This window comes from Micromys minutus (genome assembly GCF_963924665.1).
Source record: "Micromys minutus genome assembly, chromosome: 31".
Classification (NCBI taxonomy): domain Eukaryota; kingdom Metazoa; phylum Chordata; class Mammalia; order Rodentia; family Muridae; genus Micromys; species Micromys minutus.
The window spans coordinates 17,764,150-17,783,700 of NC_137966.1; the positions used below are offsets into that span (position 1 = coordinate 17,764,150).

The 19,551-nt window shown below is 51.0% G+C and overlaps 1 protein-coding gene across 2 annotated transcripts in view; it reads right to left on the bottom strand.

Annotated features, from left to right (window-relative positions):
* SRL (sarcalumenin) overlaps positions 1 to 19,551 on the bottom strand; it is a gene marked incomplete at its 5' end in the record, with an annotated part of 44,963 nt that overhangs the window by 10,156 nt on the left and 15,256 nt on the right. Inside the window, 3 exons of one of the 2 annotated variants that reach the window (XM_080942410.1) lie at positions 2,197 to 2,292; positions 5,557 to 5,658; positions 8,445 to 9,782. In XM_080942410.1, the coding sequence (XP_080798536.1) occupies positions 2,197 to 2,292; positions 5,557 to 5,658; positions 8,445 to 9,782 (1,536 nt within the window). The remainder of the gene's footprint in view (positions 1 to 2,196; positions 2,293 to 5,556; positions 5,659 to 8,444; positions 9,783 to 19,551) is intronic. The other variant, XM_080942411.1, reaches the window with a different exon arrangement.

The window sequence follows — 19,551 nt, forward strand, 5'->3', positions numbered from 1 at the left end:
GACTGTGGGATAGCCACCATGCCCAGCTTTGGAACACTGTGTGTGTGTGTGTGTGTGTGTGTGTGTGTGTGTGTATACATATATATACATATATATACTATACATACATATATGTGTGTATATGTGTTTACATATATATACATATATACAATATACATACATGTGTGTATATATACATATATAATATACATACACATATGTGTGTATACATATATGTATATAATATACATAAATATATATGTGTATATATACATACATACATATATACATACATACATACATGCATACATACATACATGCATACATACATGTAATGGTATGTGGGGGAGTGTGAACAACTTGGTATGTGTATAGAGGTCAGAAGGCAACTTGCAGGAGCTGACTCCCTCCCACCATGTGGACTTCAGGCTTGGGTGCAAGTGCTTTTACCTGATGAACCATCTCACTAGCCCCATTTGTTTGTTGGTTTTTTTCAAAACAGGGTTTCTCTGTGTAGCCCTGGCTGTCCTGGAATTCACTCTGTGGACCAGGCAGGCCTCAAACTCACAGAGATCCACCTGCCTCTGCCTCCTGAGTGCTGGGGTTAAAGATGTACGCCATCACACCTGCCTTCCCCCCACAAACTGCCTTTTGTTTTTGACCTCTGGCTGCCCTTGTCTCACTCTGTAGACTAGGCTGGCCTCGAACTCACAGATGTCAGCCTTCACTTTTTAAATTATAGCAAATGTAGAGCACCTGTCGTCCCTCAGGAATTGAATCCTGGTTGTACAGAACCTGGTGTATTCTCAGAAGACAGGACCAAGAAACTCCAGTAAAGAATAAGGAGGAATCATCATGCATGCATGCACATACATGTCTATGTATATACACACATGTATATACACATGCACAGTTGGCACACTATGATCCCATGTATGTAAGAAGAACGTTTCTATGTTCCTAGATTCAGAAGAACTTGGGAGAATCCTGTTGTTTTGAGCACTATAACCAGCTGTGATGGCGGTGTCTCTGGTAGTGGGGTTAGATGAATTGGAGATCAAGAAACAAATTGTGAGGGGGGTGACATGGTGTGATGCTGTATTTTGGGGACAGGGTCTTGTCATGTAGTCACCCAGAGCTCACTGTACAGCCTAATCTGTCCTCACAGCTACAGCTTTCCTACCTGTGCCTCCCTGAATCTAGGATTACAGTTATAGGCCGTCATGCCTGGCTTCACTTGTCAACGTATGTTATTTTATATTGTTAGAATGCAGTTGACACAAGTATGTCTCACTTTATTATTTTGAACACCAAGTTCTGAAAGAATCCAGATCTTATCTGGGTGCCGTAGCATGTATGAGTAAACCCAGCCCTCAGGAAGACAAGGCAGGAGGTTCTAAGGCTCAAGAAGTTCAAGGCCAGCCTGAGATACATGGTGAGACCTTGCCTCAAAAAACATCATCATCATTGTCGTCATCACCATCATCACCATCATCTTCACCACCACCACCATCATCACCACCAACATCACTATCACCATCATCACCACCACCACCAACATCATCATCACTATCATCATCACCATCAACACTACCAACATCACCACCACCATCATCACCACAACCACCACCATCATCACCACCACCACCATCATCACCACCACCAACATCATCATCACCACCACCACCACCACCACCATCATCACCACCACCACCATCATCATCACCACCACCACCACCACCACCATCACCACCACCACCATCATCACCACCACCATCACCACCACCACCACCATCATCACCACCACCACCACCATCATCACCACCACCACCACAATCACCACCACCGTGGTCATCATCATCATTATCCAGACCCACAGGAGGCCTTCCAAGAGGAACAATAAGGGGGAAGGAGGAATCTAGGCCACATAGAAGCCAATATAAACAAGGGGTCAGAGCCACTTGAGCTCAGGAGGGACCGCACGGGCCTTACTACCCTGGGAATTCAAACGCCTACTGCTGAGACAAAGTGCTTAGCCATGGAATCTCTCAGGCAAACTCTTACAGTACTGAGCACTCACTCCTGTAGGAAAGTCCACTTCCCAGGCCTGGGCCCCAGTCCTCTGTCCCTCGGGAAGGCTCAGCTCCTAGAGTCCAGGCACACATTACACACGGGTCTTGCGAGCCTCTGTGGGCTCCGTGGTGTGGGACGCTGTACCTGTGATCTCATGCTGACGAAGCTCATTGTACTTGTAAGACTGCTCCAGGGGCTTGATGGATGTGTGGTAGATCTTCCGAAGCCGCTGCAGCACCGCTGGGAGGGAGGGGCAGGGAGCAAACTTCAGGCAGGGCCCACCCCAGGCTGCCCCTTAGCCTACAATGATCTCATACGCCGAGAGAGTCCATCTCTCCCCGGTGAGAAGAGCCATTGGCAGCCCAAGACTGAAATGATTGTGTTTGGGAAGGAACTGCTCCACATCCCACCCTCAGAAATCCTCAGTTCGGAAGCGTTTCCCTACCCCATCTGAAAAACCCTCCTGAGATATTTTTAAAACAAAACAAAAAAATAATAATCATTCTTGGCCAGGCACTGTATTATATGCTTTTAATCCTAAGCGTTCGAGAGACAGAAGAGCGGGGCTGGAGGGATGGCTCAGTGGTTAGGAACACCGACTGCTCTTCCAGAGGTCCTGAGTTCAATTCCCAGCAACCACATGGTGGCTCACAGCCATCTGTGATGGGATCCGATGCCCTCTTCTGGTGTCTCAGAGCTGGGTTTCTATGATTCCAGGGATACTGGGGTTTACACAGCAAGTTCAGGTCCCATAGTGGGACACTGTCTATGATGATAATAATAATAGCTATTGTTGTTGTTATTATTATTATTGGGCAGACATATAGCTCGGTAGGTAAAGTACCTATCTAGCACGCACAGCACAAAGCCCCAGGTTCAATCTCTAGCACCACAACAAGAAAACAAAAATACAGGTATGGTGCTTCACACATACGATCTCCACTGGGGGAGTCAGGAGTTCAAGGTTATTGGGGCCGACCTGAGCTACATGAGACGGGTCTCAGGAAAAATTAAACTGAACCCCTATACTCTTTCCCTCATTTCAGTGCTGGATCCTGAAAACTGAGGTTGCCTTCAGCCTGACTGAAAGCCCTCTCCCTGGGAGATGAGAATCTTTGCCTCTGTTTATGCTGCCAAGGTCTAGAAGGTGAGGAGGTCAGGTACCCGGCACCCATGGCACAGTGCTCTTGGAACATTCCCCATGTTTTGGGGGAGCAGGAACCCAGGGTGCAACTGAGAGCTTGGGGGGTGTGAGGAGCGATCATCAGGTCAGTACAGTCCCAATCCTTGCTCTGTTAGTCTCTCGCTGTTTGCCAAGAGCAAGTTTCTGCATTAATCTGAGCTTGGCTAGTTAATCAGTTAAGAAAGGATAACAAGTCCCCGCCGAAATCCTTGGTTCAGTTTAGGAGCAAAACAGAACAGGGAACACAAAGGAGCTTTGTAAACTAAAAACTAAAGCAGATAGAATGAATTCTTATTAACCATCCTCCCTGCCCAAGGCTGGTGGTGGGTGGTGGAGTGGTGGGTAGTGGGGTGGTGGTGGGTGGGTGTTGGGATGGTGGGTGGTGGTAGGGGGTGGGGGTAGGGAGCAGGGGGTTGGTAGGTGGTGGTGAGTGGTGGGGTGGTGGGTGGTAGTGGGATGATGGGGTGGTAGGGTGGTGGTAGGTGGTGCTGGGTGGTGGGGTGGTGGTGGGTGGTGGGGTGGTGGGTGGTGGGTGGTGGGGTGGTGGGTGGTGGTGGGTGGTGAGGTAGTGGTGGGTGGTGGGGTGGTGGGTGGTGGGGTGGTGGGTGGTGGTGGATGGTGGGGTGGTGGATGGTGGGGTGGTGGGTGGTGGTGGGTGGTGAGGTAGTGGTGGGTGGTGGGGTGGTGGGATGGTGGGTAGTGGGTGGTGGGGTGGTGGGTGGTGGGGTGGTGGGATGGTGGTGGGTGGTGTGGCGGTGGGTGGTGGGATGATGGGTGGTGGTAGGGGGTGGGAGTGGGGGGCAGGGGGTTGGTAGGTGGTGGTGAGTGGTGGGGTGGTGGGGGGTGGTAGGTGGTGGGTGGTGGTAAGTGGTGGGGTGGTGGGGGGTGGGGGGTGGTGGTGGGTGGTGGGGTGGTGGGGTGATAGGTGGTGGGGTGGTGGTAGGTGGTGGTGGGTGGTGAGGTAGTGGGGGATGGTGGGGTGGTAGGTGGTGGGATGGTGTGATGGTGGGTGGTGGGTGGTGGGGTGGTGGGTGGTGGGTGGTGGGTGGTGGGTGGTGGGTGGTGGGTGGTGGGGTGGTGGGTGGTGGGGTGGTGGGTGGTGGGTGGTAGGTGGTGGGGTGGTGGGTGGTGGGTGGTGGGGTGGTGGGTGGTGGGGTGGTGGGTGGTGGGGTGATGGGTGGTGGGTGGTGGGGTGGTGGGTGGTAGGTGATGGGTGGTGGGTGGTAGGTGGTGGGTGGTGAGGTAGTGGTGGGTGGTAGGTGGTGGGTGGTGAGGTAGTGGTGGGTGGTAGGTGGTGGGTGGTGGGTGGTGGGGTGGTGGGTGGTGGGTGGTAGGGTGGTGGGGTGGTAGGTGGTGGGTGGTAGGTGGTGGGGTGGTAGGGTGGTGGGGTGGTAGGTGGTGGGGTGGTGGGTGGTGGGTGGTGAGGTAGTGGTGGGTGGTAGGTGGTGGGTGGTGAGGTAGTGGGGGATGGTGGGGTGGTAGGTGGTGGGATGGTGTGATGGTGGGTGGTGGGTGGTGGGGTGGTGGGTGGTGGGTGGTGGGTGGTGGGTGGTGGGTGGTGGGTGGTGGGTGGTGGGTGGTGGGGTGGTGGGTGGTGGGTGGTGGGGTGGTGGGTGGTGGGGTGGTGGGTGGTGGGTGGTAGGTGGTGGGGTGGTGGGTGGTGGGTGGTGGGGTGGTGGGTGGTGGGGTGATGGGTGGTGGGTGGTGGGGTGGTGGGTGGTAGGTGATGGGTGGTGGGTGGTAGGTGGTGGGTGGTGAGGTAGTGGTGGGTGGTAGGTGGTGGGTGGTGAGGTAGTGGTGGGTGGTAGGTGGTGGGTGGTGGGTGGTGGGGTGGTGGGTGGTGGGTGGTAGGGTGGTGGGGTGGTAGGTGGTGGGTGGTAGGTGGTGGGGTGGTAGGGTGGTGGGTGGTGGGTGGTGAGGTAGTGGTGGGTGGTAGGTGGTGGGTGGTGAGGTAGTGGGGGATGGTGGGGTGGTAGGTGGTGGGATGGTGTGATGGTGGGTGGTGGGTGGTGGGGTGGTGGGTGGTGGGGTGGTGGGTGGTGGGTGGTGGGTGGTGGGGTGGTGGGTGGTGGGGTGGTGGGTGGTGGGGTGATGGGTGGTGGGTGGTGGGGTGGTGGGTGGTGGGTGGTAGGGTGCATCGTACAGGTGATGGCTCTGAAGTTTACTTTCTGCTCTGATACTGTGCCCTCTACTTGGTTATCTTTTCCTCCCCCAGCCTGAGCCCCTTACCTCCAGGGGTCTCTTCTTTGTGCCACCCCACCTCGCCTCAGAACTACAGAACTCGTGTCCTGGGTCCCAGCCCATCTCCCTTCCCCAGTCACCTGAGTAATCGTCAGCCGGCTTGTCCTCGTTCAGCATCAGGGTTTTCTCAATGTGGGAGCGGTCCCTCAGGGGGGCGTCTTCACTCACATCCTCTGGCTCTTCTGGGAAGAGAATCAGACAACACGGGGTCAGCAAAGCTAAGCCAGTAGCTACAACCCTCCCAGGGATGGAGCAGGGCTGGGCCTCAAGAAGATGCAGAACAAAGTTGCCAAACTGAATGGATTTTAAAGGTATACACAATATTTAACACCTGTGATCTGTGTGTTCCTGCACATGCTAGCGCACATGCTAGTACACAGGAGTGTGCATGAGCATATGTGTGTGAGCATGTGCAGAGGTCAACCAGCAGTGTCATTATTCCAGATCTATTCGCCTTACACATCTACCTTTTATTTTTGACAAGGTCAAAATACACTGTCACCTAGGGCTCACCAATTAGGCATAAATAGCCAAGGTTCGAATTACAAGTATACAACACCACACTCGACTTTTTATGTGGGTACTGGAGATCAAACTCAGGCCCTCACAGTTGTTTAGTGAGCATTTTACTGTCCATGATGGTTGGTCTTGGTGTCCCCTTGCCACACATCAGTGTCACCTGAGCCTCATTTGTCCTGGTTCCCTTAATTAATGGAGGGGCCCACCCACTGTGGGTGGTGTCATTCCTAGGCAGATAGGCCTGGGCTATGTAAGAACGCAGGCTGAGCAAAGCAGAGGGAGTGAGTCATTAAGCAGTGTTCCTCCATGGTCTCTGCTTCAGCTCCTGCCTCAGTTTCCCTCAAGTGGATGAACTGTAACCTGTAAGCCACAGAACTCCTTTTCTCCTCCAAGTTGTTTTTGGGCTTTTATCACAACAACAAAAAAACAAAAACAAACAAACCTGGACACTGGTGAACTGTCACCTGACCCCATTTTTTTTTTAACTGCATTGAGCACAGAAAGTGGCGTCACACACCTATAATCTTAGCACTCGAGATGTAAGACAAGTGAATTTTAAGGTCTGGGCTGATGCGGGCTGGATAGAAAGATATTGTTTCAAAAAAAATAAGACAAATTGGACACCTATCACATGCCAAGTGCCAGATGCCATCTGGAGATGCAGTAAAGCTTCCACCTGCACAGCCCTGTCCCGAGGGGGTTGTCCTACGGTCTAATGGGAATGAGCTGGTGAACCGTCTTTAACGTACATTGGAATTTTGAGTAGTAAGGAAGTTATAGTAGCTTTAGGGTCTAAGGAGTATCTGTGGGTTTATTGGGGGGATCCAGAGAAACCTTCCCTGACATCTGCTGCTGAGCTAGGGTTAGTAAAGAAAAAAGTAATTTTCCATGATGAGCCACATAGGTTGCCTGACAAGGAGAGGGCTGGGTGTTCCAGGAGCTGACTAGACAACTTTAAAAACCATCACTGGAATTTGCATTTTATTCCAGGGTAAAGAGAGTCATGGGGAGACTCTACTCACACACAAGACCAGCTGAACGAACATCTTATCAGAATAACACTGACTGGAAATGAGTAGAAGGAACCACTGCAGGCGTGTGTGTGTGTGTGTGTGTGTGTGTGTGTGTGAGACTGTGTGTGCGTGTGAATGTGTGTGTATGAGTATGTGTGTATATGAGTGTGTGAGTGTGTGTGTGACTGTGTGTGTGAGTGAGTGTGTGTATGTGTGTGAGTGTGTGTATGAGTGTGTGTGTGTGTGAGTGAGTGTGTGAGTGAGTGTGTGTGTGTGTGTGTGTGTGTGTGTGTGTGTGTGTGCAGGCGCTGACAGCCACCAACAAGTCATCTGTCCCACTGACCAAGCAAATGAGAGATGCCCATAACTAGTGAGTCCTGGGAAGGACATTGTTCATGTCCCCTGGCCTCCAGCAAAGCTGCCTATTCAGGGATCTAAGATTTGAAGTGTTAACTTAGGCTTGTGGATAGAGCGGGGCAGCGTCTGCATGGCTTGTGCAGCAGCTAGGCAATCCCCGCTCCCAGATCCCGATACAGTAAGGAAAGCTTACTGCTCGCAGCTCTACCTCGCTGTAGAAAGTGCATAAAGAGACTGGCAAACGTCACGCTCCGGAACAAGCCAGGCGCGTCGTGCATGCCTACAACCTCACGGCATTCTAGAGGCTGAGGCTGGAAGCTCAGGAGCTCAAGGCCACCTTGACCATTATATAATGAGTTCAAGCCCAGCCTGAAATACATAAGCTCCCGTCTCAAGGGGGCAGAGGGACGGCTTTAAGGAATTGTGTAAGGAAACCTTCTGGAAAAGGGAATGAATGACCCGGTCTCTACCCTCAAAGCTTCTTCTGTCCACACACGTATTACAGGAGCTCTGCAGGCCCTGACCTCATCACCCCTGATGCTACCCAATGGCTCAGCCCCTTTTCTTCTCCTTCCCTGTCTCCAGAGGGCTGCTCTACTCTAGAGGAGCATTTGGAGGTTGCCGTCAGCCTGAGTCTCAAGGTCCTGACCCCTTGGTTCTTGACTTTTACACCTCACATAGGAGATCTTCAAGAGCAGACTTGGGTTCTGGCACACAAGAGGAGTGCCTGTGGTTCCTAACCTGCCCCTCCCCCTCCCTCCCCACACCAGCCAATCTCAGGACCATAAACCTACCATCAGTCCCCTTGTCCGTAAGACTGATCTACACCTAGCACCCCTAAAGGGGAGCCTCCTTAACCCTAACTCAAAAGTGGCCAGGTCCTTCGGGAGCCTCTTGCTAGACCCATCTACACCGAAGGGAAGTGGCTAAGGAAGTGCCCCAGTGAACTCTCTGGACTGACCCGGGGACCAGAACTAGGCAGGGGTTCTCCCACCCAGCCCGTTTGCCCCATAATGTACAAGACTTCCAGAAACAGTGTATGGGTTGGAGATTCTTTGCCCAGGGGAATTAATTCCTACCCCGATGAGCAATTACAGGATTCCCTCTCCCCTGTTGTCTCTCTTCAGGTGCCTCTGCTTCTGTGTCCTGGGGCTTGCCACCCTCGGACCCTGTGTTCAAATCTTCCACATCAAGCTGGGCCCCTTCCTCCTCATGTCCTGTGGCTCCTGGTGTTTCCTGGGGCTCTCCAGCCTCCCCAGAGATGTTCCCCTCTTCTTCTGAGCTAGCTCCATCACCACTGTCTTCTCCAGACTCTTCTTTAGATGGAACTCCTCCATCCTCACTTCCATCTTCTTCACCACCCTCTTCTTCAGAGGACGCCTCAGCCTCCTGCGACATCCCTGACACCCGGCCCTCAGCAGGGCCGTTCTCTGTCTCCCTCACCTCGGAACTCTGGGTGTCCTCAGACTTTTCATGGGCCTCTATAGCTGAGCCAGCCTCCAGGCTAGGTCTAGGCTCCCCCTGGTTCTCAGCCTTCTCCCCAGATTCTGTATCCACCTCAGCCTTTGGTTCATCAGCACCTTCTTCTGCCTCTACTCCAGAAGATGCCCCGTCAGAGATTGCATGTAGCTCTGTGGGCTGGTGATCAGGCCCTGGGATGGCCGCCTCCTCTGACGGCAGGGAATGGTCGTGGGGCTTGTCCTCTGTCCCCTCCCTGGCTTCTGCAGCCATATCAGCAGCCTCTGATTCGTCTCCAGCAGGCATGGCATCCTGGACTCCGTCTCGCTCTGTGGATTGGTGATCAGAGCCTGTGATGCCCTCACGGCCTGCCTCTTCACCCTCCGTGGTAGGAGAGGACAGGGTGGCTACAGACTCTGCTGGCCCTGCCGCTGCTGCTTCCACAGGCCCATCCCCTAAGAGCCCCTGTAATTCCTCGGGGACCCCACTACTTCCCTCGTGTACTTCTGCCTCCACACTTGCAGTCCCCTCTGGGGGGAGCCCCACCCCAGCCTCCTCCTGTCCTGGCTCCTCTCCAGAACTGAACTCTGGCCTCTCTTCTTCTGGTCCCTCCACCCCGCCTGGAGGAAGGGCGCCTGCCGCATGTGGGCCCTCCTCTTCCTCCCCCGGCCCTTCGACATCCCCGGGCGGAGCTGACTCTGCAGCTGAGGTATTGGACAGGCTAGCTTCGGATTCGGAGCCCTGGCCGTTGGCAGTGGAAGGGGCCCCTGCAGGAGTCTGCTCCAAGCTCTCAGCCTCCCTGCCGTCAGGATAGTGAAGGAGGAGGTTCTTGTCTCCAGGGGCCGCATCTGCATAAAGCGCCCTTTCTTTCTCCTCTAGACTTGCGTCTCCAGCAGAGAAATGATTCTCCAACAAATTGCCAACATCTTCTGTGCCACCCGAAGCAGAGACTTGCAGTTCTAAATGATTAGAACATGATTGGTCAGTTCACAGGGTTGGCACCGCCCTGCTTCTCAAGAGTCTATATACCAGTCTAGCTTCCCGTGCAGGAAGCGCCACATCGGTCCAGTGTTGTGCCTCCCAACTTGGATCCTCTGGCTCACCTGCCTCCCTCCACGCCTGTAGGGTCTACAGAGTAGGGGGTAAAGTATTGGCTGGCTGTCCACCACTAAGGGTTTTAGTTGCTGTAGTAACCCAAGAGCTGCCAAAGCTTGACCCTGACCTTCAAGTCTTCCCCCTGGGTCCTAATGACTATATATGGATAGAAACTTGGGTGAGCCCTTCCCCAACCTTGGAGCGGGTGTGGCACGTGCCACCTGGCTCCTGAGGAGATAGTCCAAGATGGGACAAATGCGAGAGCATTCCGGTCCTTGTCAGTTCCTAGAGTCATTAACCAGAATGCTTTTTATACTACTATCAGCAAAGGAGTGAAAACAGGTGTCTGTAGGTCAGATAAGCTTAGGTTTCAAGGCAAAGTACTCAGGGGATTACTTGTGGCTCTCGGCTTTATTAAGTCACACATCAAACCCTGTCCCCTTAAGGGCAGGCATTTGCTGGCCTCCCTGCCTCAGATTAGAGGAAACAGGGCCTGAGGAGGAGACATCCAAAATGGGCAGGGCCTGGGCTTCCCAGTGGCCTCAGTCAACCCCTTCTGAGGGGATCCCCTTCTAAGGTCCTGCAACTGTACCGGCAGAGCAGGGGGCACAGGGAGAACAAACGGGCCCGGTCTATGCCAGAGACTGCCACCAAGGGTCAACATGGATATTTTTGGAAAATGGGGTGGGAAGCAAAGCTTGGGTCTAGCCCTTCTGGTCTTCTCTCCCATACTGGGATCTGCTTAAAGAGGAGTCTGTGGAGAAAACTGCAACCCCCCCCAGGAAGGGGTGGGATGCGGGCGCCCCATTTAGAACACTAAGACTTCTTTCTCCACCTCTGTGCTGGAAAAGGACAACCCGTCTTAGACAAAGTCTGGTGTATGCATCGTCACCAGGTACCTCACCCCTTACCAGTCCTCAAAAGGCAGGGGCAGTGTCCAGCCTTCAGAAATGGCTGTTTTCTCATCAGCTCCCACGGTTAGTCAACCTGTGCCAGCTCCTGAACTTTGGGAAGCTCCGGGGCACTTGTTATAGAGGAGCCCTAGATACAAATGTATAAAACTCTGGGGCGGCTGGAGAGATGGCTCAGTGGTTAGGAGCCCTGACTGTTCTTCCAGAGGTACTGAGTTCAAATCCCAGCAACCACATGGAGGCTCACATCCATCTGTAATGGAAGCTGATGCCCTCTTCTGGTGTGTCTGAAGGCAGCCACGGCGTATTCATATAAATAAAGTGAATGAATAAATAAATATTAAAAAAAACAAAACTCTGGGGTACTTGTTATAAAGGAGCCCTAGATACAAATGTATAGAATTTTACTCCAAGCTAGTATACATGGCTATGTACGAGCGAGCTCTTCTTGTCTGGAAGATCCTAAACCATATGACTAGGAGAACTAGAGCTGCCAATTCCTAGTCCATGATGTACTCAGAGCACACAGGAACCTTCTGATGGGGATCCCAGCCCCCTGACTACATTTATCCCCTTTCCAGAAAAGTTCTAGAAAAAGTCTGCATTTACATGTAGGTACCAGTAAGGATCCCTGGTCCCTTGGACACACAAGGGGGAGTTAAATATTACTTGCTCCAATTCCTTTCCCTATGTTTCTAGCTCCCAAGTCCCTGAGAAGCATCTGTGGCAGGATTTTGGTTTAACCTAAGGAGACTGACGGTCCTCTGGGCAACAAGATGTATAGACATATCTTTGAGAAACAGTCACACAGTTATTTACCATGTCAGACAACAGGAAACAGCTCAGTCTCCCTTAAGAGGTTACTTGCTTCTGAAAAACAAGTGTCACTTCTATCTCCTCTATAGGAGAGAAGAGTAACTAACACTCTGGGCCCTACTGGTGTCTCATAGCTAGTGACAGACTGAAGACCTGTGGAAAGGCCTGACCTCTAAGCGGGGTTATCACTACTCAAATTGTGGCCCAGAAACCAGCTTCTTCCTCTCTGGAGACAGGGATCTCAGGTACTTGCCAGGACACGTGGGTCAGTCATTTTAACCAGATACCCAAGTGACAAAGGTACAGAAAACTATGGAGCAGAAGGCTCTGGTCTCTACCGTGTCCTCTCCTCTCCGCTCCCTTCCTACGCTTCTCAACACACGGAATCGGAATCGTTGCCTGGTTCTTGCCCCCTGCTTCCTCCCCTTCACATGTAAATTATCCCGGATGCAGCCCCAGCAACAACAAAAATATCTTCAGTAATCCCAGCGCACACAGTTACAAACCACTGCAGCTTCAGAGAAAAATAATTTTGACCCCAAGGCTTCTGCCCCCAGCACTTCCACATTGAGAGGATCCCTACTGGGAACTCCCAACTTGGGGGAGGCCTCCAAGACCTGCCATCTTTTCTTGGAACAGTAGTAGTTACTAGCTGTTCCTCTGATAAATCTAACCCTTTCCACGGGCTCCTGTTGTTCCATGATGGGAAAGATGTCGATGATGTTGATGATGATGTTGATGATGATAATGATGGTGATGATGATGACGATGATGGTTATAGTGATAATACTGAGCTAATTCTGACAGAGTCTAGGTCTGGCTTCTTATTATTATGGTATCCTCAAAAGGAACTCTGACTCCAGTGAAAGTGGCATCATCCAAGAGAGCATGAGAAACCAGATGTTGAGGGGTTACCTGTGGCCTTCAGACTGCCGTGCTTCCATTTTTAGATACCAGACTATGTGTGTATAAACCTTGATATCTCCCATCTTCGGTGTTCACCTCTTAGAGCCAACCTGGCCCTGAATGTCTGCTGAACAGCTTGGAATGAAAGACTGGTACCCCCATGACCTTCCTTCTCAGGCTAAAGCTAACTGCTCTGGCAGAAAGACTTTCAGTGAGACCAGCTGTCCTCGTGAGGCTCCCAGAGCTCAGACTCAGGAAGCACCAGACCCGAGTCTGTTGTGGGAGGCACATCTGATGCCCAGTTCCTTGAGACCCAAGGCCAGCGTCCTTCCTTTCCTCCCTTCCCCGCTTCTGGCCAGAGCCCCTGTTGGTGCCAGAGGATGAGAGGACAGAGAGGATCCCGGGTGGGCTGAGTTCTAGTGGAATGAGTGTAGTTCCATATCAGGATGTGAAGTATCATACTGTATGAACCGCTGCCAACGCAGCCGCCTCAGCTCCGGCCAGGCCCAAGCGCTGACGTCAAGGCACATGAATAGCAGGCCCCCCCCCCGCTCAGCTCACCCCCAGAGGCCCATGGGAGCACCTGACATGCTGGGTCCCAGCTCACTCACACTCAGGCACAGCCCACGGCACGAGCAGTACTTCCTCTTTCTGGACACCTCCTCTACCATGAGCCCTCTTGGGGAATCTAAGCTTTCTGCTGTGTTACCAACCCTCCGTCCCAGCAGTAGCTCCCACATACTGATGGGTTCTCTTCCTTTCTTCCCAGAGTCCAACGCCCTAACTTTGCTTCCTCTACTCCCCCCTTCACAAGTTGTTCGTGCCGTGCAGCCTTCTTCCTGGGAACGGTGTGACTACACCTGCCAAGCTTTGTGAGCCCTGAGTCCAGGCTCTGGGGTTGGACCAGTGGACAGTTGTGTTGTATAACCTGAGACCCTCAGTGCTCCGTCTTCCTCAGCACCAAGTTCCAGAAAGCTTCTTGTTCCATAGCGCCTTCTGTGGACTTGGAGAACTGATGAGTTTCCAAGGGCCTTGTGAGTCCAGCTGGAAAGGAGGAAACTCTGGCCACGGGGGAGCTTACGGGCTGGCCAGAGGACAAGGTCAGGCTGGGACAGAGCCCTGGTCTGTGGCCTTCAGTCTAGTGCTCCCACTGAACCTCTGAGGTTACCTGCTTGGGTTCCAGGAAGTACCTAAGGGGAGAGGGAGATGAAGTAGCCTAAACGTAAGACCTCCTTCCTGTTCCTTGCCTCCCTCCATACGTCTGCCCAACAATCACAACTCTTCCTTTCTGTTCCTGGATGGCAGTCCTTTACTTGTCTGACCCATGGGTGCAAAGTTCTGAGCAAGATCCTGCCTTGTTCTCAGGGCTCTAAAGAGTTTGGGGGCCTTACAGTCCTCTAAGATGGAAAAGGCAAGGTTTATCAATCTCCCTTGAAATGAGGAAGCAGACACAGGAAATACAAGGCATTTGTTCCCCAAGCCATTCATGCAGCCTTCTTCCTGGGAACGGTGTGACCACACCTGCCAAGCTCTGCGGGCACTAAGTCCAGGCTCTGGGGTTGGGCTTGTATATAGTTGGTTTTATAAAACACGCCGAGGCCTGAGACCCTCCATGCACCATCTTCCTCAGCACCAAGTACCAGAAAGCTTTGTCCCAAAACTGAAAGTGAAGGTCCAAACAACAGCTCTGAGAACCCAAGAGCTTTTGTTATCGGTGTGTTTTGAGGTCACCTCAATGCAAGTCCCACTGTGGATTGTTTCTTTAGGACTTTTCCTTTTTGGGGGGTTGGGAGGTTCTCACTTTGTGTCCCTGGTCAGCCTGAACTTGCTTTGTAAACACCAGACCAACTTCAAACTCAGAGATTCACCTGCCTCTGCCTGCCGAGTGCTGTGATTGAAGGCGTGTGCTGGCTTCTTATCAGTCTTTACTAAGGATAGGGTGAAGTTCTTCTCCTGTACCCTTTCTCATCCACTTGATCTGAAACTATGAAGCTAGCAGTCACATCATTCATATATGCAAATGAACCATCAATAGTAATAAAGATGCCAGGGGAAAAGTCTTTCCTGGTTCTACACTTTATCAGGACGTGCTGACCTTGGGACATACAGGAGTTCTAAGTCCCGCCTGCCACCCGTGGCTCACATGTCAGTTCTCATGGGCCGTGAATCCGGTGTGGCCAGCGAAACATTAGAAACCACGATGGCGATGCTGTTCTCTTACTTTCTATCTTCTATCTCACACCCTCTACTGTCCTCTTCCATATCTTGTCTCTGGACACTGCTGGGATTTGCTTTACTTGTTAGTTTATTTATTTTACCTTATTCTACAGAGTGACTGTTCACCGTTCCTGGTAAAGACTTCCTCAAACAATGTGGCTCCCAGCTGATGCCCTTTAGGGTTTCAACAGAGAAGTTTCTGCCAGAGGAAGGTTATCTACATCCTCCCAGGACCCAGAACCAGTCTCTAGCCATCTTTTGGCCTTTAGGCCTTCCTCTGGGAGACAGGATCCAGTAGAAGAGGCAATTGAGGTTTTCTTTGGCTTCATGGCTGAGTCTCTAAAGTCAAGACTAATCCTACCAGTATGGCTCATTCCTGGTAGAACTCTATCCCCTCAATGGTTCAGTGAGGGAACAGGACCCAAGAGCAATCACAGACGGTCATCTCAGTGACCAGCTACTTACTCTAACTTCACTAAGCAAAAACTCTAAAAAGCACCTGCCTTGAGGCCACAGGAACCACTGGCAGCTTCTGCTTCTCGAACCCAGCTCCCTGCAGTGTCGAGATTCTCCCTGTGCCAAGCCAAGTGCTCACTCCAACCTCCACTTAGCCAGTGACAGAGCTATGTTTGGTTTAGATCTTCTTCCTCTTCCTCCTCCTCCTCTTCTTCTTCTCCTTCCTCCTCCCTTTACTCCTCTCTTCCTCTTCTCTCTCTCTTTCTTCATCTTCCTCTTTCTCCTAATTATTTTTAATTTTTACTTTTTGAGACAGGATTTTTCTGTGTAGCCCTGGCTGTTCTGGAACTCATTCTGTAGACCAGGCTGGCCTCAAACTCAGAGATCCACCACCTCTGCCTCAGAACAGGGAATTCTTTTTTGTTTTTTAAGATTTATTTATTTATGAGTACACTGTCACTTTCTTCAGACACACCAGAAGAGGGCATCAGATCCTGTTACAGATGATTATGGGCCACTATGTGGTTGCTGGGAATTGAACTGAGAACCTCTGGAAGAGCAGCCAGTGCTCTTAACCGCTGAGCCATCTCTCCAGCCCAGAACAGAGAATTCTTAGCCCACCTATTTCTTCTCCCTTTGAAAAAAATCAAAGACTCTGACACACTTGTTTTTAACACATAAAGTACAGAGAATTGATAGAATAATATTTTCCACCTCATACCTGGTCCCTTTAAATATTTGATTTGAGAGATACACGGTGAAATTGCTATAAATCCTCTGGCCATCGGCAGATATGTAGGGCTGTGATAGATACTGGGGGGGGGGGGATTCGTGAGGTAGATGATGTTTGCTTTTGGCTTGTGGATGGTTTAGTTGGCTTAGTTGGATTTTTTGTTCTTGTTTGTCTTTGAAATAAGCTCTCAGGTATCAGGTGTGGCTTCAGACTCATTGTATGGCCCAGCTGGTCTTAAGCTCCGAATCCATTTACCTCTGCCTCCCAAGTGCTAAGATCACAGGCATACATCACCATGCCCAGACAACTGGCTTTTGAATTTTTGTGTGGTTTGGGGTTTTGTTCGTTTGCTTTTTCGTTTGGGGTCTTTTGAGACAGGGTTTCTTTATCTGTGTCGCCCTGGATGTCCTGGAACTCACTCTATAGACCAGGCTGGCCTTGAACTCACAGAGGTCTTCCTGTACCTCCCAGGTACTGGGATCAAAGGCATTTGTCACCACTGCTATTTTTAAGCCAAGGTCCTGTTATGTAGTTCTGGGTGACTTGGTACATTATAACTCAGCCTGGCCTCAGTCACAGTAGTCCTGCTGCTTTAGCCTAAGTGATGGTTTTATGAGTATGTGTTACTATGCCTGACTTGCTTGCTCATTTTGAAAGATGAGTATCTCGGGAAGCACAACATTAGGTCCTGAGTTTGGAGTGTAGCTCAGTTGGTAGAATGCTGGCCCAGCACATACAAAGCCCTGGGTTCAATCCCCAGGACTGCATAAACCATATGTGGTAGCACATGCCTATGATTCCGGTACTTGGAAAGTGGAAACAAGGGGATCTAAAGTTTGAGGCCAGCCTGGGCTACATAAGACCCTGTAACAAACAAACAAAAAAGATTAAGTCCTGCTGCCTCGACTGAACTGATGAAAGCTGCTTTTCCAGAGATCGGCATAGATATCCTCGTGAGAGTCAGTGGGTAATGATGTCCTCGCCTTGGAAGGACTAAGCAGGTAGGCCAGGACAAGAATGGATACAGGGTGGAGTCTGGTTCCCCTGGTTCCCCTGGTTCCCCAGCTCCCAGCCTGAAGAAATTGCATCTCCCTGGGCTCTGCATGGAAAGATTCTGGTAGAGCTAAGGTTTTAACTCTTGAGTGCCAGGAGGAAAGACCCAGCGGGAGCCAAGGGAGTATGTTCTCTCTGGATGCCTTGGGTTAGAGTCACTGGGGCTTGGCAGTGAAGCAACAAGACCAGACCCATCCCTTTCCTACCCTAAGGAGGCTGGAGGAAGTCTGATTGGTTCTCTAGCTTGGGTCGTAGATCTAACACCTTCCCAGTCTGGGCCTGAACCACACAGTGTTGCCTTACCACACCTCACAGGCTGAGAAGGCTTCTGACTGTTAGGTCGAAAGACCAGTCTCTCTGGGTGCAGTTGGGAATCTGGAGTCGTGGGCTCTGGACTTCAATGTTTCACCATCTACATGACCTTGGGCTGTCCCTTGACACACTGACAAAATACAGAACATAATGCCCTGCTTCGGCGACCCCTTTGGAACACCATGATGATTGTTGAGAGCATCCAACGGATGCCAGTGTCATTTCCTAAAAGAGCAATGACACCTGGCCAAACCCCAAACGCACTGAGTGGCGACAACAGAACCAGCTTTGGACAGGAGGTGCAAGGCTTGCCCCTCACCTTCCTCTGGGTCTGGGAGCTCAGTCGAGAGGCTAGAGAAGATCTTCCTTCTCTCCAGCCATTAGCCACCAACGGCTGAGGTGGGATCTGATGTCTCACTCGTCACCATCAGGAGAGTCTGGTGACAAGCAAAGCAACCCTAACCCGTGTGCTGTCTGGAGAGCCTCTAGACCACGGTTCTCGGCTCTCCTGACGCTCAGCTCCTTTAATACAGTTCCTCATGCTGTGGTGACTAACAATCACACAGTTTTGTTGCTACTTCTCCACTGTAATTTGGCTAGTAATGAATCATACTGTAAATATCTGTTCTCTTAAGTCTTAGGTGATCCCTGTGAAAGGGTCCTTCAACCTCCTAAAGGGTCTCAAGCTGCTCTAGAACAAATCCAAACATTGCCCTGAGTTCTCCCTTCCGAGCCTGAATCAAAGGCAAACATGTCTAACATACTCAGATCACCTAAAGTAGACCACTGCAGAAATCTGAGATTTTCCCAAGTGGCCTAAACCCAGCACCTCAGACACATGGGACAACCCCTTGGAAAATGCCCCTCAGAGAGTGGACTCCCTGTCTGGACATTTACAGGTAGATCAGTCTGAACACAGCCTCCTTCTCTGGTAACTTTAAGTGTCACTAAGAATCTGAGCTTTACCCACCCCCCATCTCACCTATTTAGATACTGAAACCAGAGGAGGTTCTTGTCACCAAGGATCCCTTAATCTGTTACATATCCTGTTTTTGGCAGCCTTATGGACAAACCACAGAAGGCCACATATTCCTTAGTTCCTAAGGGGTTCACTCTAGGGGAGAAAGGTCAAAGCCAAGGGCAGAGCTAGAGCGAGAACACATTCTACACTTCCTGATCCAGGTTGACCCTCCCCAGTCAATGCTGAGGGCCACAGAGCTGGATTTAAGGGGCTGAACAGGCTATAACAACAGGTTATAGCTCACCCTGCTCTTGGGGTCCCCTCAGTCCACCCTGGACACCAACCAAATCCTTGCACCAAAGCCTGAATACAATCCTTCGTTAGCTCCTGAGGTCGCAAAAACAAAGTTCCAAATTTAGCAACTTCAAAGGGTAGACATTCAGGGGACAATGACAGGTCTCAGGGTTTTGTGCTTGCCTAGAATGCACGAAGTTCTAGATTTAATCCACGGCACTGCATAAAATCAGGGGTAGTAGCACATGTCTGTAATCCCAGCGCTCAAGGCAGAGGCAGAAGGTCAAACATTCAAGGTCATCTTTAGCTATATAATGAGTTCCAGACGTACCTTGTAAGGGCTACATGAGACACTATCAGAGAGAGAGAGGAGAGAGAAAGAGAGAGAGAGAGAGAGAGAGAGAGAGAGAGAGAGAGAGAGAGAGAGAAGAAGAAGAAGAAGAAGAAGAAGAAGAAGAAGAAGGAGGAGGAGGAGGAGGAGGAGGAGGAGGAGGAGGAGGAGGAGAATTAGAAAAAGAAGAAGAAGAAGGAGGAGGAGGAAGAGGAGGAAAGAGAGAGAAAGAAAAAAGAAAGAAAGTAAAGAAAGAAAGAGAGAGAAAAAAGTAGGAGTCCAGAGATGGCTGTGTGGTTAAGAATGCTGCTATTCCACAGAGAACCTGAGTTCCCAGCACCAATACTGAGCCACTTACAACTGCCTACTACAGTTCCAGAGGATCTGACATCCCCTTCTTGTTCCTTAGATACCCACCTATATGTAGAAAACAACCACTCAGACACACACACACACACACACACACACACACACACACAGGAATGAAAACAAATTTTAAAAAAAAATGAAAGGAAGAATTCATTCTCTAACAGTTCCAAAAGTCAGAGTCTGAATCAAGGCATTAGTTGGGCCCTGCTTCCTCTGAGCCCTATAGGGGAGGGCCTGTCTCGCCTCCCTGGCTCCTGTATCTGCAGGCAATCCC